The sequence below is a fragment of the Phalangium opilio genome, unplaced genomic scaffold (genome assembly GCF_054372755.1).
Source record: "Phalangium opilio isolate 3A_F unplaced genomic scaffold, DU_Popi_V2 ptg000045l_1, whole genome shotgun sequence".
Lineage (NCBI taxonomy): Eukaryota > Metazoa > Arthropoda > Arachnida > Opiliones > Phalangiidae > Phalangium > Phalangium opilio.
In genome coordinates this window covers 7,319,889-7,339,007 of record NW_028324168.1, presented here as the reverse complement: position 1 = coordinate 7,339,007, position 19,119 = coordinate 7,319,889, and the positions used below count along the sequence as shown (strand labels likewise).

The 19,119-nt window shown below is 38.4% G+C and overlaps 3 protein-coding genes across 4 annotated transcripts in view; all 3 read right to left on the bottom strand.

Annotated features, from left to right (window-relative positions):
• Positions 1-15,536, bottom strand: part of LOC149677211 (uncharacterized) — a 32,787-nt gene extending 17,251 nt beyond the window's left edge. The window contains exon 1 of the mRNA XM_089838238.1: positions 15,346-15,536. Within this exon, the coding sequence (XP_089694364.1) occupies positions 15,346-15,372 (27 nt within the window). The 5' untranslated portion in view covers positions 15,373-15,536. The remainder of the gene's footprint in view (positions 1-15,345) is intronic.
• On the bottom strand, positions 424-2,969 carry LOC149677213 (uncharacterized). Of its 2 annotated transcripts, none has more exons than XM_089838218.1 (3): positions 1,629-1,849; positions 1,243-1,563; positions 424-1,176 (listed from the first exon to the last, which is right to left on the bottom strand). In XM_089838218.1, the coding sequence occupies exons 1-3, from the start codon at positions 1,693-1,695 to the stop codon at positions 917-919; spliced, it is 648 nt and encodes a 215-aa protein (XP_089694344.1). In that variant the 5' UTR covers positions 1,696-1,849; the 3' UTR covers positions 424-916. The 2 variants fall into 2 exon arrangements, 1 of the variants encoding a protein (XP_089694344.1); XR_016366590.1 differs by adding an exon at positions 2,369-2,969 and having other exon boundaries at positions 1,037-1,498; positions 1,629-2,314.
• LOC149677212 (uncharacterized) lies at positions 3,094-7,775 on the bottom strand. Its single transcript, XM_089838217.1, has 7 exons — positions 5,908-7,775; positions 5,551-5,847; positions 5,363-5,491; positions 5,027-5,307; positions 4,839-4,955; positions 4,569-4,785; positions 3,094-4,506 (listed from the first exon to the last, which is right to left on the bottom strand). The coding sequence occupies exons 1-7, from the start codon at positions 7,413-7,415 to the stop codon at positions 3,246-3,248; spliced, it is 3,810 nt and encodes a 1,269-aa protein (XP_089694343.1). The 5' UTR covers positions 7,416-7,775; the 3' UTR covers positions 3,094-3,245.
• Positions 15,537-19,119: the final 3,583 nt, after the last annotated feature.

Sequence of the window (19,119 nt, the reverse complement as noted above, 5' to 3'; positions counted from 1 at the left end):
ATCCCAATCAATTAAAATTGGGGGCGAAGTTATTACAACTTTTTTTCTGGTTTTCTTATTAACCATAGTCGGTGGTTTCTTCTTTTCCAATAACTCCGTCTGGCTTCTAGTTATAATCGGTTCTTGACCGGTATTTCTGTTCACTTTACCCGAGACATTATATTTTCGTGATTTTTTTACGATTGGTTTCGTGTTAGTGGGAGTAAAAGTCGAAGCTGCGGGGGTTTGAACTGCGTTAGTTTGAAATGTTGGGGTTTGAAGGGGAGGAGGAGGAGTTGGAGGAGGTGTATAGGTGGAAGGGTTAGAATGAATAATTATAGGTGACGATTGTATATTCGGTGGGGTTGATGGTAGATTGCTAACGCTAACCGTTTTCGGAACAATGTGTTTTTTAGAAAACTGATACTTTGAAGCAATTCTTGATACCGTCGAGTTTTTTCTCTCGATGTAAGACCTTTTGTTCGAATTACCGTGAACATTTCCCGGTCAAGGTCCGTCATTTCATTGTTAATTAGATCTTGATTTGATCGAATTTGATCATATGGGACGAGAATTAATTTTTGAAGAGTATTCATTGTCCGAGTAATGTAGAAATACCACTGATAATGCTCGGTAAAAGCGAAGAAATTAGCGGAAAAAAACCCCCGTGTTGTTTCAATTTCAGAAGAGACTTCTTTCTTTTTAACGAAATATTTTTATCAGCTAGTTTACGTATCAAATTCCTGTACTTGACTAATTTTCTCCTTGTTTTATTATCTATGATAACATTTCCTTTTTTTAAGTTGCTTGATAGTTGGCATATGAATTTAAGTTGCGGATCGTTTACGCAGTCCACCCCTCTTAGAGGAAGACCGTTTAGACTACTAAATCTCCTCGATGTTCTCGACATAATGATGAAATTAATTGTTAAATATAGCTATTTATAAAATATCATCGGTAGATCTTCCAAAATTCCGTGTCCTCTTAACCTCAAATCATCGGGGCAATCCACCCTGAGATCCAGAATTAGATACGCGTACGGCGATAAACTAGTCGCATCCTCATACGCCAACAATAATTTATTGGGTTGTTTGGGAAAGACCTGTCTGGAAAGCGTAGCAATCTGATTCTTATCACGCATCATTCGCTTCAAAATTAAATAATGCGTGTTCAGGCTGATATCTCTCATTACGGAACCTTTAAAAAATTAGACATATTCAAAGTATGGTAATAACATATACACAAATAAAATCCATACACAACCTTGCTTGTACATATTTTGACTTAATAATATGCAGCTGGCGTTTTTATGGTGCGCATTTTTAATGAATAAATTTCCGACAGTTTTATTGTCTTTCAATTCGTTTAGAAGGTCATCGATAATAATCAAGTTATTTACATTACAGTCTAGTAAATTTTCAAGATCATCGGGGATTCCCTTAACAAATTCCAAAATTGGAAGTTCCTTTAGTAACTTTTCAAACTCGGTTTGATACGAACCGTACATATAAATTATTCTCTGTATTTTCGGGGTTATGCAAAACTCGTGATTACGTAGTAATTTAAAAACGAACGTGCTTTTACCTGAAATTAAGTTTTAAAGTTAATAACTATCGTATTAATTGTAAAAACAACGAAATTGACGTAACCTGATAAACTGGGTCCGTAAATAGCGTAGTTGCTAGGGTGACGAAACTTCAGATAGCACGAGTTCATTTTTAACAATGGATGGAATGATGTTCCGTGTCCGATATTTATACATGATTATTATTTTTTCTTTATTAAATCGATTTCGCTAATCCACGAGTTGAAGGATTCGTCATACGAATACCATTTAACGTAATGTTCTTTAGTACCATCAGATTTTTTACGCGTTTTTAAAATTTTTTCAATACGGAAAACGCAATCATTCAAATCTTTCCCCACAATTTGCATTTCCGGTTGAAGGAAAGTGCCCTCGATCAACCGAGAATTCAGATCTTCAATCTTATAGGTCCTCGGTTGCGTATTTAAAACCTCAAGCACTCTAAATAGTTCATCACTCCATCTTGGCTTGAATTTTTTATTAAACACGTTTGTTTGTTTGGAAATTCTAATAATGTTTCCCACGTATATATCTTCCGAATCTAAAGGGGGGCTGAAATCGATTTTACCAAACATTCTATACCAAACTTCTGCAGAGTTTTCGCTGTTGACTTCATTAGGATTCATTCCGATTGTTCTATGGAAACTGTCGTTATAAGCCTTTACTAAATTCGGTAATACATTATTGTAGTTAAACGTGTTATTCGCTGTCATATACTGGTAAATTCGATGTTTCATAGTTTGTATAAATCTATATAAAAAAACCCAAGTTAGACGCTTCCTTCCATTTAATAAAAAGTCTCACCTTTCACATATGGACGATTTCATTTCCGAAAACGTTGTATAATATTTTATACCCTTACTTTTTAAATATATCTGGAAACGAGGACCGAATTCTGAACCTCTATCGCTAGTAACTAATTTAGGTTTGTGTCGATTGCTTTTTAATAGGATATGTTTAAAAGCTTGAATCACCGTCTCCACCCTCTTATTTTTAATCGGAACTAGCGAACCCCATTTTGAAAAATAATCCACGCAAGCTAAAATATATCTGACCCCTTTATTATACCTTTTTAAGCTTTGCATATCGATTAAATCCAAACCCCAAATTTGATCAATACCAAATGAAATAACTCGCGGTCTCAAATAATTAATTCTAGCTGGTCTGTGTAGAGTATAAACATTTTGTTGTTTGAGAAATTCTTTAACATCTCGTACCCGATAACCAAAATTCCTCGCTTCCTTAAAGAGAGCAGCGACACTAGCGTAGGACCCCGGGCTTTTACTATTATAATAAATGCTTCGAATTTTCCCCCAATCTTTCCCCTTGTTTCGTGTCTCCTCTGCTCTACGCTTTTCCATCTCGTATCCTTTTCACAACGTAAAAAAAATCACCGCCTAAACTTTCACCTTTCTTGGTCTATTCACTCTCTTTACTGTCTTTCTCAAATGTTTATTCACATTCCAAAACCTTTTCCCCCGTCTAACTACCCTCCTACCTGATAGAAGTTTCCGCGAAACCTTAGACGGGACTATTATAATTCTCTTACGTAACATCATGGATCCAAATTCTGAATGAGTATGGTTTATTCATACACTTGATATTTATAGGAAAATAACGCAACTAGGAACAATAAACATCTTAGTAATATTTTTTTATTATCACACATTACAAAATAGGGTTATTTTTCCGCTATATCCTTATTCCCGTAAGGTAATGAAGTAACACCATCTTCCAAAATATACCGTTTATCATCATAACACGATAACGCGGCTTTCTGAACTTTCAAGGTATAAAGTTCATGATTCTCAGACTGGAATCGATACATGGTCTCCGACGTACGTTTCCTTTTGAAAAGACAATTTTTATAGTCCTCGTGTCTTATTTTGTTTTTCACAACAGTTTTACAAATCCCTTTCAACGTTTTTTTTTCTTCCGTTTCACTCAACAAAAGACTATAAATTTTACTACGGAGCCCTACGTATTCGTGAATGGGCTTCCCCGAAGTTTCATCTTTGAACTTCCCCAACGCCTTTTTATTGACCTCATTGTAGAGAAAATGGTTCTTAGGATAATTGCTAAAGTCAAATTTATCACCGTGTCTTTCTAAATCTTTATACACGTTTTCCGTTTGAACTTCAATACAGAATGAATCAGTGTCGGTGAATAACAATTTCACACGATCATTATATACTTGCTTTAAGAAATTGAAGTAAAAATCGAACATGAGATGTTTTGATAATTCAAGAACAGAAAACCCTATGTAAATTGGTCTATTTAAAGTAATTTTTTTGGGACGCATGGAAACGCCCACTAAATCTTTGTTAAATACCGTCACACTTTTAAACGAGGGTTGACTAACTTTCTTTAACAATGTTTTTTTTGTGTGCGCTAAATGAAATACTATTCTTTTCCTTAAATTTTCCATTGATTTACCAAATAACGAATTGACAATTAGCTTGAACAATGATTGTGTAAATTCGTCGGGCGCTAGCTTCCGCTGTTCTGTATTGAATTCAATAAACGGTCTAAGCCAACGCTCTTGTCTGAATTCTAACGCTCTATGTATTTTTGTTAAGACCATACCTTGTTGTAAGTAAAGTTTTAGATTTCTATAATGGAGAACATACTTCGTTTTAGACATTTGGTTGGGAATTAATTTTGGGTTTGATTCTTTAGGAGGTATGTTAAATTCTGCTAACACATCTTGACAATATGGTGAAAGTTGGGAAACCTGAACGCTCAATCTTTCGGGAGCCAAAGGGAAATCTGATGTAAAAGCATGAATTTCCGGGGGGTAAAGAAGGTCGCATTCGATGATGTATCCTAGATTATTATCATCGGGTATTTTGGGGATTTTTGTCATTAAACTATTTAATTCCGATTCGGGGACCCACTTAAAACCGTCAATTGGTAAATAATCGCTTAAACTTGTCCCATATCTGAAATGATAGACTAACATTAACCCCGTGTAATTATTTTTAAAAATCAACAAGTAACTCACAGGTTATTACAATCCAGATAGAGAATGTAACTCGTTGGTTTATCATTAACATATGTTTGAGGAATAAGCGGATTATTGGCAGCGGCGTATCGGTGTGTTATCATAGAAACTCCTCCACGGATTTCCGATTCTAGGAAGAGATACTGATCGATGTCTAATAATAACTCTAGTTTCACCCCAGTTTTGAAAAGCATCGCTTGCCAGGCGTAACCTGGTACTGTTGAAAATATTACTTTCTAGTATTTAAGAACTACATTAACAACACCTTACGTGTGAACGAATGTAGAACATCGAGGTTGTAAAATTGAAAACATTTGTCTCTAAACTCGTTAAAAACATCACATAATTGAACACAGTCGGTAAGCACATATAGATCATGGAGGTCACCTAGATATTTAAATGAATCCTTTAAAAACTTCAGCCTTTAGATTTTTTTGTTAGAAATAAAAAGCTATTACCCATATTTTTCAATTGGAATGTATTCCAAATTAATTTCACGTGTTCATAATCCTCTTCATCAATACTTTTATCCGATAGAGTACTGAAAAACGCTTCTTTATCCGGAAGCGCTGTCTCATCGAAAACCTTCAAGGAAGTTACGTATTCGTATGGATACGGTAATTTTTTTAATAGCAATTTCGCTTTGTCCTCTTCAAATAGGTTATTAAGAACCTTAAATTTTTCCGCCCCTTCTTTACCCAAATTCATCACGAGATTGGATAATGAAGTGTTTAGAAATCTAAAAACAATTACTATAATCACTTTTACAGGAGTAAAATAATGAAATATCTTACCTAAATGAGTCAATAAATCGGATATTACTAAACGTAAACGAAATGTAACGTTCCGTGTTTGAGGGGATGCAGGACAGTTTTTCATTTTTGAAAGATCCAGCCTTTTGAAGAATTAAATGTAAATCATAGCTGAAAAAATAGTGTTATGTTTTTAATCCTATTTTAGAATTTCATATTCAAACTATTACTTGGAGAGATTATGAAAAATACATGGTAGATATTTAGGGGGTTTGATTTTCAAATTACATGATGAATGCGCCGCTCCACGAAACTGACCAGTTAAATGACAATGATCACGTACTGGTCGGTCATCATCATCATCATCGGCGAAATTCTTCTTACAAACCCTACAGTGACTTGAAAATTGAAACTCTTTCTCCTGTTTATCCGTCATAATTAGTGGAATATTTATAGAGAGCATGTAACTATTAATGTCAGCCTCTATTAGCATTCGTTTGAGAAAAACACTAACAGCGTCCAATCCTCTGTTTAAAGGGGGCTTCAATTAGAACCGGTTAAAAGTAATTGGAAATTAAAAAATGTACCTGTAAACAAACGGTTTTGATGTTGTACCATCGCTATTCATAACGATGTATGCAAAACCACAAGTGATATGTTGATTAATTTTATGCGTGTGCGAAACTTTGTTATCTTGTTCGGGGCCTGCAATCGGAGATAGAATAGATTCGAAATCGGCAACAACGTATCTCGGTATTTTTTCCCTCATTTCATAATTCTTAAAAGTAAATTCTTGTTCTTCCGGCATTTCTATTAATGTCGGCGTGTGTTTTTTACAGCCGTCGATGTGTTTATCCCTTAATGTTTGTTTCGAAAATCTGTGTAGACATCTCCGACAATAAAATGTCGTGGCTTTCTTTTTAGTTAAATTAGAAAGAAGTCTCGATAAACTTTTAATCAGACAGAAGTGTTTCTTTCTTCCTTTAGAAATTAGCAACAGGTCTATTTGACGCCGTTCTTCACATTCGTATTCACTGATGAACAAAGGGTAGACAAACTTTTCGAATCCGAAAATATTGATACTTAAATTGTTACGCTTTTCGAAGGAAATTAGCTCACTCGGTGACACTTTGAATGGACTTTTAATATTTCCCATGTCTATTTCATTCAAGTATCTCGTGTAGTTACTAACTCTTTCACTGTTGAATTCAACAGGATGTAATTTAGCTAGAATAGAGTATTCGAAACATCTCTCATCCTTATTTCGAATATTTATCAACGCTTTTTTTGATTTCAAAAACGGGGGTAGCTTGAAATATGACGCTGGTCTTAGCGGATGATATGATACGATATTTACTTGTAAAAACAGAATTTTGTTCAAAACCCAGTTGCTACCACCTTTCTGGAATTGTTCCAAAGAGTTCCTAATTTTCTGAACACTTCTCTCTATTTGTTCATAAATCTCATCCTCGCTTAAAGTTGTATTTGTATAACCGCGAAAGAAGGGAAACTCTAAGACTTCCTGCGTTGAATTAACTAATTGTCGACTAAACTGGACATTAACCACAAGGTACCATTTAATACCTCGTCTTTCAGTCAAATGTTTCTTCAAATACGCATATATTGCTTCTCTATGTCTACTAGTAAACGTTAAAATATCAACTTCATTTTCATTCGCCTCTATCCGTGTTGTTACTAGAGCGTTACGTAAAATCGGAACTTCATTCGACTCTAAGTCATTAACTCCTGATTGATTTAAATTCCTTTCACTCGATGTGTTAGTACGTGAAGTACTAGGTTGATTCAAATTACCACGTGAAGTACTAGGTTGATTCAAATTACCACGTGAAGTACTCGGTTGATTAGTTTTGCTAGATGGGTCCGCATCATCCTTCCCTCGATCGGGGTAATTCTTTCTCAGTTGTTTTAGTCGTTTATGAATGGTTAAATGTTTTTCTAATCTGTAACAGCGGGAAAATGTCGCGCCGCAAACTTTACAAGTTAATTTGTTTCTTTGATGAACTTCGCGTATATGTCTATTTAATGTTTTCTTATAACTAAACTCCCGATTACAATCCGGACAGATGAAATTCATGATGATAACTGAAACTTAAAGTGCGGGTCTTTTCTCGAGTAGGATGGTATTTATACATAATCGTGAGATAAATTTTCTTATGTCTTGTATTTGCAGAGGGGTTTTTTCTTTTTAAATCACATCCCCTCTTCCTCTAATACTTTAAAAAATAATCAGCATTTTAGTTTTTATAGGTCAGGAAATCGAACTGCCCAGACACAAGATATTCACACCACCCCCTGATCTTTACGTCGTAAAAAAAAATTCTTTTTAAATCACATCCCCTCCCTCCTTCAATACTTAAATAACCCACATTTTGGTTTTTATAGGTCAGGAAATCAAACGTGTCCATTTTACCACTAACACCCCCCCCCCCCCGATCTTTACGTCATAAAAAAAAAAACGAGGACGTCATAGAAAATACATAGCATGGGTTCCATATGGGTTCCCTATGGGTTCCATATGGGTTCCCTATGGGAAATAACATGGTGGTACTCTGGAAAACCCCATAGGTTTAACATGGTGGTTCCTGAGTTAGAACCCCCCTTTTCTCACTACTTACGTCTATTTGCCTTTAAGCCTTGGCGATATCGACGTCGTCGTGGGCTCGTACAGTGGCGTCCCCTATAATATTCCTTGGCCAATTTCGCCTTTCTTGCAGACGCGAATCGGCCGCGGGCGATCGTAACTCAACAACGAAATGTACCTCTCTCTTCTCTTCTCTCTCTCGCTCGCTCTCTCTCTCTCTCTCCCTCCCTCTCTCTTCCTTCACGATCCACCAAAACCGTTTTTGACTGAGAGCCCGCCAAAAGCGCCCATCCAAGTTCTCTCCCTCATTATGAAAAGGAGAGAGAGACGCGGATCAAGCTTAAAAGGGCATGTGGAGAGAGCAGAGAGAGGAGAGAGGGAAATATCCCATTATAGATTAATTCGCCAGATATATTTCCCCAAAATCGCCCTATCTCGCCCAGTTTCCTTCTAAAAGGTAATTAAAAGCCGACAGAGGGAGAACGGACCCAAATTTTAGACTTGGACCCATTAAGTATACGGAGTTTCGATTGAGATAAAATGATTCTCGCAATTCGAACACTGCTTGGGAACGACCCGGTTTGTCGGGTTTGACCATTGAGAAAATTAACAAAAGTTAAAACAATTTAATAAAAAAATTAAAATTAAATTTCAATATATGATTACTCTATTAAGGTACCCATAAAACCACTGGAAACATTACAAAATTTTAACTGAAAAAAATATATAATTAAAGGACGTGCTAAGTACTAGAGGGTAGGGGGGGGGGACTAAATTTTTCAAAATACGTCACTGCATGCACTCGGTATAGCGAAAGACAAAACCGGTTTGGAAAGACCTTAAAATCAGATGCATTTATATATATAAAAAAACCATATATAATATTCCTTTATTTCTTTTCTCCAAGATTAAGGAGTACGTGGAAGGGAGCTTAATTGCAGTAGGAAGGTCTAACTAAGAGCGCGCGTTGCCGCCAAAGAAAATGATGATCGGTATGATATAGTCGCGCGCGATTTTTCCGTTCGCGGAATTTATATAGCGGAAAGATGAAACTCGAAACGGGGAGTACGATTGCAATGCAAGGTGCCATGCACGTTGCTGCTCTTTATAATCGTTTTTTTATATCATCGCTCCTAGGCCTATATAGGCCTCAATCTTTTTTTCACGTGTATCCAATGCAATTTTAAATTCATTTTCCCAGAAAAAAAATAGAAATAATTGAGCATGTCGTTTGATTTGTTAACAGACGAGATAAAATTTTAAAATTTGTACAGTATACATTAATTTATTGTACGCGATTTTAAAGGAGGTTTATTAGATAATATAATTTACTATAGATAGTTTTCACACATGGAGGATTCATACCATTTACACCAGGAAGCCGGGCTATCTGGAGGATTAAAGCAGACGGGTTTTTGTCCGCCAGATAGCCCGGCCTCCTGGTGTAAATGGTATGAATCCTCCATGTGTGAAAACTATAGAATTTAGAAAGAAACGTCAGGAAAATATAGATATGGCATAATTTCAACCAATTTCATTCATTACCACTGTCTCTTAATTCTGTTGCGTCAGAGACCCAGCAGAATTAACCAGAGGAACTCTTCGTACCTCAGATTTGATTGATGTCACTGAAAGCGCGACAGTATTTTTAACTAGTTGGAGGAAGGACACGTTCTTATTGATGGTGAAATGTAAATGAGATGGAAAAATGTATTATGGTTTCCCTAAGACGATGATGAAAAATGAAAGGTCTATATAGATGCTGCTTTCTCTCTATGCTCCTGAAGGAAAGGAGATGGGCAGATAGAGAGAGATGGGATAGGATATGCAAGGATCGCTAGACTAAACCATACTTCTCCGTATAACATCAACGTCAGGAATTTTCCTTCTTGTCGTTCGTCTTTCTCGGTTGCGTTTTAGGGATTGCGGAGTTGTGTTGGTGTGATCGGGGCCCGCGGGTCGTCGATATTAAGGCGAATAGCGTGTGCGCTAGCACGCGTAGGAGCGAGCCCCAGTATGAAAGAGGAGTAAGGCATTCTGGGACAGGAAAGAGATCGCCGGCGATCCCGTAAACACTCGGGTGGGGTATATAGGTCGTCTCCTTTCCTTTCCAACGACGCTCGGCGGCTATTTCAAGTCGGGGTATTTCGTTAACCCCCCCCCCTCCCTTTTGCTCCCCCACCCCCACCTCACCGCGTTCCCATAGCCAACGAAAAAGATCCACCACCCTATATACGCTGCACGGAATATAAACGAGGCTAGGAGCAACAACGTAGTAAGTCCACAAATGTCCCAAGAATTGAATACATCAATTTCCAATATCATGCACGAATAGGTTCGAATTTCATAATTTCATACATGTTTCTCAGGATTTTCAGAAGCCTTGGAATATACAGGGTGTTTCTGATAAGTCTGATGGGTTGATGTTCTTTGGGAAATTGATTTTGAGTCGAAAATGTTCTATACTTCTATCTCCATTTTGTTTGCCCTAAGGGACACTGTTTTCGAGTTAAGATTGGATGGAGGAAACGTCTAAAATTACACTTGAGACGTTTTCGCAGTGAAATAAGTATCTCTGGTTGGTTTTCCTCGGAAAATGCTTGGATATAAGAGAAGGAATGGAGGAGGAAGATGGGGAGACGGACGCCTGGCACTATCGCGGGGTTTTCGCGCTCCAAAGAGATTATACGGGCAGCCAGCTCAAGGAAGAGGAGAGCGAGAGAGAAATAGAGAAGGGAGCGCTGGGAAGGGGAGGGAAAGAGGGAGGGGGACTTTGGCGGGATAGGAATAGAAAACGGGAACTAGATCTCGCGCGCGCCGGAGAATTTGTAAAGGATGGAGCGGGGACTGAGCGGGCAGCCTATAGCTCCCTTCTCCTCCTCATCACCAGCCAGACCTCATCTCTCTTCTTCCCTCCGATACGGAACGGCTACGGAGGAGTCCGTACACGCCGGTAGGTCTCAGTCATGTGGAACAGCGCCAGTGCATGCAGTGGTGGTGGTAGCGTGCATGGCGTGGCCCTAACTTCTCCACCCAAAGAGGGCAGAGAGAAAGAGAGAGAGTAGAAAAACTTTTTATATATATATCTATAGATGAATTTATTCTAGCATCATGTGAATATTGTAAATTGCTAACTCAACGTATCCTATGCTGGAGCCGAGGGGGTAGACACTTGAGAACTCAGGTGTACAATATGTCTTGAACTCAATGTACTGTCAAAGCTGAACTGCGAGTTCCGAAGGCTTTGAACTCAATGCACTGTCAAAGCTGAACTCTTTTCAACTCAGGTGTACACAGAGATCCAGAGCGTCTACCCCCCTCGGCTGGAGCAACGGGGACTTGACGTTAATATTGGTATAGTCTAAAACTCTAAATTATATGGCCTGAGCTGACGACATACAATATGGTGGCCAAAACCGGGTGTTAAGAGATACGAGGGTGTGGCGTCACGAAAAAGTTCGTGGTAGCAGACTATACACGTGATGAAGATTTAAAGATGCAGAAAATACCGAGAGAAAAAAAAACAGCAAAGAACAAAGTTCATTAAAAATTCTAGGCTAAATTGAATCAATTCGGGATATGTTTAAATAGCGTCTCTCCATCGCTCCTCAAGCCGAAACTCGCGGAAATTCGGCGTTGTTTACTATTTTGGCTTTTCCTTTATTTTTTATTTTTTCTCTTAGAGAGAGAGAATCTTTTTTATTTCCGACGAGAGGTAGAATTTCCGACTATTTCTCGCCTTGTTTTTCTTCTTCTTTAGCGTCTCTCTCTCTTTATTAATGCCTTTCTTCTCTTTCGAAATAAAAAGTTGACCGAGTTTCCTTTCCTTTCCCAAGAATAATTCGCGTAGACCGTAGTAGGTTCGCCTTCGCCCCCGCAGAGTTTCGGTATATTCCGTTTTCCGTAATTGAAAACCGCCCTACACCGAAAACTATGAAATGAAGCTTACGCGGCCGGTATAAACGGAAATTAAGTATTTATTAACCACCAGTGCCAATGTTTATATAAAAAAAGAAATATTAGGAGAATTTCCGTTACGTTCGAATCTTCAGTTTCAAATAAAGAAAATAAAGAATTTCTTTTTAGAGGACAGGATAGTATTGCGTAATCATGAAAGACCAAATCACCCTTGGCTCGAAGTTTAAAGTTCGTTTAAAGTTAAGATTTGAGAGCAAACGCCGAATAAAAAGCTCTCTGGTAAGAAATACATAAAATTCCTCGTTCAAACTCATCCGCTTTTACAGCGAGCATAGATTGTATTTAAAATCAATCAGTCTATTGATATCACTTGGATAGAATAGAATCCCGCATATCTTCAAACGCCCCTCTAAATAAAACCACAACCCAGACGGGGGAATATGCGCTTAGAAACCATTAACTTTCTCCTCTCTCTCTTCATCCCTTAAATTTCCTCTCTCTTTCCCTCTCTCTCTCTAGAATGATGTTGGCCTCCCTCCATCACCCCTAAACCTAAAACGTCTTCAGTTCAGTCTGATAATACGGAAAGAATTCTCCGCCCTTAGTATATAGCCTAGTCGTTCACGTTTCCTTCTTAGCGATCCCAAACTAGAAATGGTCATTTTTTTCTTCTCTACCATTTTTAAGACGGCCGCCGTCCAGAAAGAGCTAGAATAAAAAACATTCTAGGAGACTCTAGCTAGACCCAGCTCGTTAATACCGAAAGCTGTCGATATAAGAAGGGCGAAAAAAAATAGAAGAAATTCTAGAGAGGCATTTTTAGTCTATCGTTTTTTTTTTTAAGGAATTGATTGAATATCTGGAAGAATATTTATTCAGAAAGTGTTTCTAATAACACATCTTACTAGAGATAAGGAAGAATTGAATATGCCGATAAATTCAACTGTTCACGGATTTAGTACCTAAAAGTTTCTTTTAATTAAAAGCCCCAACCCGACGTCTGATCGTGTACTTCAACCCTTTATATAAATGAGAATTAAATACCTTCATGAATTAAAAGTTAAAATTCCCATACACCAATATTTAAACCTGGATTGGTTCTGGTAATGATGGCGTAACATCTACGTATACTTCATTCAACACACCATGGAAACCATGGACCAACCGAGGCCGAGGCTAGACTTAACACTTTCGAGTTATTACTTTTCCTGCAGCTTTCAGAAACCACACGTAGGCGTACACGTTCAATAACCCTTATTTCCCTTCCCTTTTCAGACAGCGAGGTTCTAGATCCTTTTTTTCCCCGCGATCTGGACTATGAGAAGAGAGAGAGAGAGCCTTCCCCAAAAATTTGTTTTTACGTCAAGTTAACAAGCAACCGAGGATTTCCTAACTTTTTTTCCCGATAAAGGGAATTTAGGCTTCGAGCGTATTCGAGCCGGAGTGCCGAACAATGACGTAAAAATGAGGGAAAAACGTATATACCCAACTTCCGTGCCTACTGGGAGGTTAATTTGTCGTCGGAGCGAGTACAGCCAGGGGTATACGCGCGGCACAGAGAGCGCCTCCGGTCAGAGAAGTGGTACAGTATTAGTTGAGGAAATGGTTAATTTAGGCGCTTCTTTTTCAAGATTATCTTTAAATAGTTCCCTTAAGAAATTAGTTATTAACATTTATCCTTTTCAAAAGAAGGTGGGTTATATCGACCCAATGACGTTAGACAACGCTTCAACGTTACAAGTCCTTTAGTTTGAAGCCAGGCATATAGAGAGCTTTCAGATGGGTAGTAGCACGTCACACCCTCCCAAGTCTTACCGCTGTTCTGGTAGCTATATTGGCTTCATTCCTGCTTTAAAGCCACCAATATGGCAGCGTAAATTATGTCACGAGACTCAGCTCCTCCTCCAACTGAAGCCTCTCTATACGTAAACAACATAGTCGTCGTCGAACACCCCCCCCCCCCGGCTTTTGAAAAAGTGTTCCATACACTATAACCATCTCTTCAAACGCCTCTGTCACAGGGGGAGCGAGGCTTTTTGAGCCGGGAGCGAGCTCGCGCTCTAACGATATAGCTCTATTTTCCCGCCCAGCTGTGCCTTGTCACGTCGCGCCTCGTCGCGCGCCAACCGTTTTTTCTTCTTCTCCCTCCTTCTTCTTCTTCTTCTTCTCTTTCGCATTTTTTCTTTTCTTTCTTTTTCATCATTCTTTAGTTCTTATTTCCCTTCCCCCTTTTTTAGCCCCCCCTTCCTGGTCGTCTTAAAGAAAAAAGAAGAAAAGTCTCGGCCGCCGCGAAATGAAAGAAGAACGCCCCTGCATCTTAACGATAGATAAGGTGGGTGATTTCTCCTTTTCCCTCCTAAAGTGAGAATCGGCGGGAATTTGGATGTTTATAATATAAAGAAGAAATAGTATGTACCGTTTCAAAGCGTTCTTCTTCTAGTAGTATTTAGGCTATTAATGTTGTTTAAACTAATTTTAATATACGATATTTATATTTCAAAGTGTAAGTAAAAAACTTGCTTAAGAAGAAATTTATAGATTGATTGATTGATTGTGGGTTTGAATTGACGATTGAATTCCCCAAAGTTTATTTATTGGAAGTGATTTAGCGTAATGTGATTTTTATCAGCGTCTAAAGAAACGTACCGGCTGTTGAACTAGCACCGAAATATTTAGGGAAAAGGGATTTCAACTGAATAGGTTTCATATTAAATTAATTAAGTAATTAAATTTATTTAAAAAGATATACAAAAATCGGAATTAGTTTTGATGATTTCGCGAAATTCAGCTTCCGTTCCCTAACTTCTTTTTTGCCGTTAGATTATAAACCCTTGGAATTCCCTTCCCCCCCCCCTCTATTCCCAACCTCGGGCTTCTCGTTTCGTTTCTGGAAAACTGGCTGACGCACGCGCAGAGACTTTAGTGGCAAACGGCCAATTAATAAGAAAGAGAAGAAGAAAAAGAAAGCCAAAAAGAAGAAAGAAAAAAAAGAGGCGAAAAAGAAGAAGGAAAAGAGGTGACTATCTAATCGGGGAAAGAACCCGAAGTAGGGAGGGGAAGAAATCTAGAATGGGGGAAGAATATTAGAGGAGTCTAACACTTGTAATAAATTTTACAAAATTTTAGTTCCTTAATTATCCCGACTTATTTAAATTTTTCAACTCTACCTTTATTTCCTACACAATAGATAGTTTTCAAACATGGAGAATTCATACCATTTACAACAGGAGGCTGGGCTATACCTGGAGGACAAAAACCCGTCTGCTTTTGTCCTCCAGGTAGCTTGGCCTCCTGGTGTAAATGATATGAATCATCCATGTGTAAAAACTATCTATACAAACACTTCTAACTAATACATAGTTTTCAAAACTACTAGAATTCATACCATTAACACAAGGAGGCCAATAAAGCTACTTGGAGGACAATATAGTCTGCGCTTTTCTAGGCTGACCTTTTAATGTAAATGGTATGAATCCGCCAAGTCTGAAAATTATTTTACACATACCCTGTCGATCTTCGATTTGTTTGCCATTCAATGGTAACTCACTGACATTTCCTTGACCTTCCTAGCGACCGTTAGGTGCCCAAGTTTGTCTATATTCCGCACCCCATAATGGAGTAAGAAACCCCAAAATTATATCCAAAAGGTTGGCCCGTGTCGCCTTGAAAGTCACTTTCGGATTTTTTAAAGAGCTCTATTAGCCAGATTTAATGACGTATCCGACGCCACGATAAGGTCTCGCGTGCTCTCTACTCCGATATGGCCATTTTCTTCTCGTATCTCATAGCCGAAATACGGCAGGACCATGCAGAGGAGACGGAGAGAGAGAAGCCCCCTTAATGGTTTTTGAGGTGAACACACCGTGGCGCTTACGCCGTAATTTCAGCCATAAATAATAGGGCCGTGATGGAAACGCCTCTCCTCGACTAAACTCCCGAACCAAGTCAGTCCGTCCGTTCTGTTATTTTTACCTATCCCCAAATACCTCGCGCCAATAACGCAACCCAAAGAGCGATAAAAACAGACTGTTATGTCCGAAAATGTCCAAGTTACCACGAGTGGATTTGATTTGTTTTCAGTTTCCATTCAAAATCATTGCCTCTTGTTTTGAAGTACATTTTTTTAAACAAATTAGGCTACAATCTTAGAATGAAGCCAGTTTTTGGTGTTTTACATTAAAAAACCGGTTTTCCTAATGGAATTAAGGGGTATTTCAAGCTAGTAACTAAGAAAAGAATGTATATTTCATGTATTCATTTAAATTTAAAATTATGGGAATCTGGAGCGATTGAAGTCATTGGTTATAATAAAAACCTAAACCATAGTTCAGCTAATTTCAATCCATATTAGTTAGGCTTAGTTAAACTCAATCCATAGTTATTCTATAAATAATTACGGACCGAACTTCAAATTATGATGTTTGAATAAAAACGTGTATAAATTACACCCTTCAATGAATATGAAACTACTAGAATTTTTTTCTAAAGAAATACGTATACATTTGAAATATCCCTTACGTTTTTCGCGTCATAGAATGAAACGTATAGCCTACTTAACCCGTAAGTCATCAGATTCCAATTTGACGGTCAAAGACATATACACCCAGACTAATTATAAATGCAAGAAACGGCGCCAAAATAAAGAGAAACATATTATCCGCGAGCGATGATGGAAGTTTTATTCAAATGAATATTTCACTCCCCGGTAAATATTAACACCGACAAAAATATGAACTTAACGAGCTAGTCCCCTCAATTTTTCCCCTCATTAGCAATTAGACAATCCTATTCTTAAAACTAAGCAATATTATTAAAGCTCGATAAGACGCTAGTATGTTTAATTTTCCTTGAAAGTCAGTTTGAAAATAACGTTTTAAATTAAAAAATACTTTGACGAATTCGTCAACCAGCTAGACAAGTTCTCTAATCGTTCAAATACAGTTCCATGCCTATAAAATTTCACTCATTCCATTCTGTAATAAGATCCCAGGGTTTCGGGCCATCAACCAATTAACGTCAAACGACGGCTCACCATAACTGAGATATCATCACGAAATGTCAGCGGGAACGAAAAGTTTTATAAGTTACTTCCCCCTACTCTACCCTCCCCCCAACCAACCCATTCTTCTAACAGTCTCTCCATCCAACATTTCAAATCATAATCGTTCCGCGCTTTTCATTTTAAATTGAACAAAAACCAAGGACTCTTCATCTTCCTATACGGACTAAAATGGAATGAAGTAGTTTTAGGTCAAGTCTTAGCTATACAGGATGTTTCTGATTGAAGTCTGTCGAATCAAAATCGATTTCCCAATCCACCTTATTTCCTATCGCCACCGGAAATTAGGCTTATCTCGGGATTCGTGGAGGGGAAGAAATTGGTCTGTCGTCTGCTATAAAGGCCAAAAATATGTACTGTAGCAGACGACAGACGCATTTCTTCCCGTTACTACCCTCCACGAATCCCGAGATAAGCCTAACTTCCGGTGGATTTATGCGAGACATATTAGAAGCACAATTCAAGACGATTCCAGTCCAATATACTATGGGAAATCACTGCGTTTAAAGTTGGTTGAAGCATTGGGAACATATAGGAAGAAAGATGCAAGCCCAAAGGGGTTGGGTGGGATTTTCTAAAACCCCTTTGAACTTCCTCTAGCTCTCTCTCTTTCTATTTATTCTCTTCTCTCTCTGTGGCGGCGTCGTTTCTGAATGACTTATAAGGGGTCTTCGTTAGCGAATAGCTTCTACAACTTAGCTACTAGTTTATCGTCTGACGAATCGTTCGCATGCTCCCAGCAAAGCCTATAGTAGAGTCTCACCACACCGTTTTGCGTCAGAGGATATCTCGGGATTTGCGCGCGAGAACGCGGAGCTTCAGGGGACGGGGGGGGGGTGTTCAAAATCACGCTCCGATGACCACGTAACAACCTACCTCGCGGCTATTCAAGTTAGCAAAAAAGCTTTTTAGTTTCCATCTACTTTTTTTCTCTTGTGTGGTAGGTCCTTTTTGAAAAAATAAAATAAAAAATCCCTTGATAGCTTCGTTCGTAGCATTCTAAATTTAATTTTAAAGGGATAATGAAGAAGCTCAATTGATGAGAAATAGAACTACTGTGCGTGTCTAAAGGGGCTAGAGAAATTTACTCCCCCGTTTCCTAAATTTAACTGCGCATGCGCTTCATTGTTGCCAGTAATTCGTTATTAGAGCATTTATTGCAGGTTTGGAACTAATAGCGGTTGAATCGCATTCAGTCAGTCGCAAATGAATGGCAACACTTCTTCTATAAACGTCAACGTGTACGGCGGAAGATCTTATGCCTAGTACCCACTTACTAACATCCAATTTGATTAAATCGAAATGAATTAATGTTTTTGGTCAAGATGTGTCTTAATTTTCTTGTACCGCGTTGCGTTTGAAATAACTAATGTATGGACGCCCCCTTTTTTTATTACCATGGGGTATAAAAACGAGACTGGGAAAACGCCTACGACTTGGATAGTGTATATATATATTCCCCCGTCGCCACCGGGAACTGATAACTCGTTCTTCTCTAGTGGCACCCGTGAGCTCAAAGTTTCAAAGCGTGGAGGTCCAGAAAAAAAAAATTACGATTCGGAACGAAGCTACGATTACGGTCGGCGGCCAGCCAGCTAGCTAGCCAAGCAGATAGCTAATAAACAGGGTGTATAAACTCTAAATTCAACATAAATATCCAGTGTTAAAATTTCCAAGTCTACTAAAATGGGGTATTTTTCCCTACTGCCGTACATGTAACAATGATAGGCAATTTTCAAAAGGGTAGGCCTATAGTATCGTCTCCTTGAGTTAGGGTTAAAACGGAACATAGGGAGCCTGAAACGTCACACCCTTCTATCTCTCACTGGAGTTTCATCCCCCTTAGGGGTTGGAAACAGTATGCGCAAAAATGCCAACCAGAGAGGGGCTGCGTGACGTCAGACTATCTCTTCGCCCTAGCCAGTTGTTAGTTCCCTATTGATTGGGTATGTGGGGGCAAAGACGTAAGATAGGGGGGTATCCAGTCAACTGAAGTCCTTTGTTTGAAACGTCTTTGGAAAACAAGTTGGTCAAGCACAAAAAGATCTATTGTACCAGAAGCAAAGTACCTAACTATGTTGCGCGTATCTTTTAACTTTGTCAGGTATAAAAACTACAAGACTTTAATCAACAACTCGGATTCCCTCCATCATTCCAAGGTTCGGTTCGAGTCAAGCACATCTTTGAAAGAATGAGACACCCTGTATCTAAAAGTGGCTA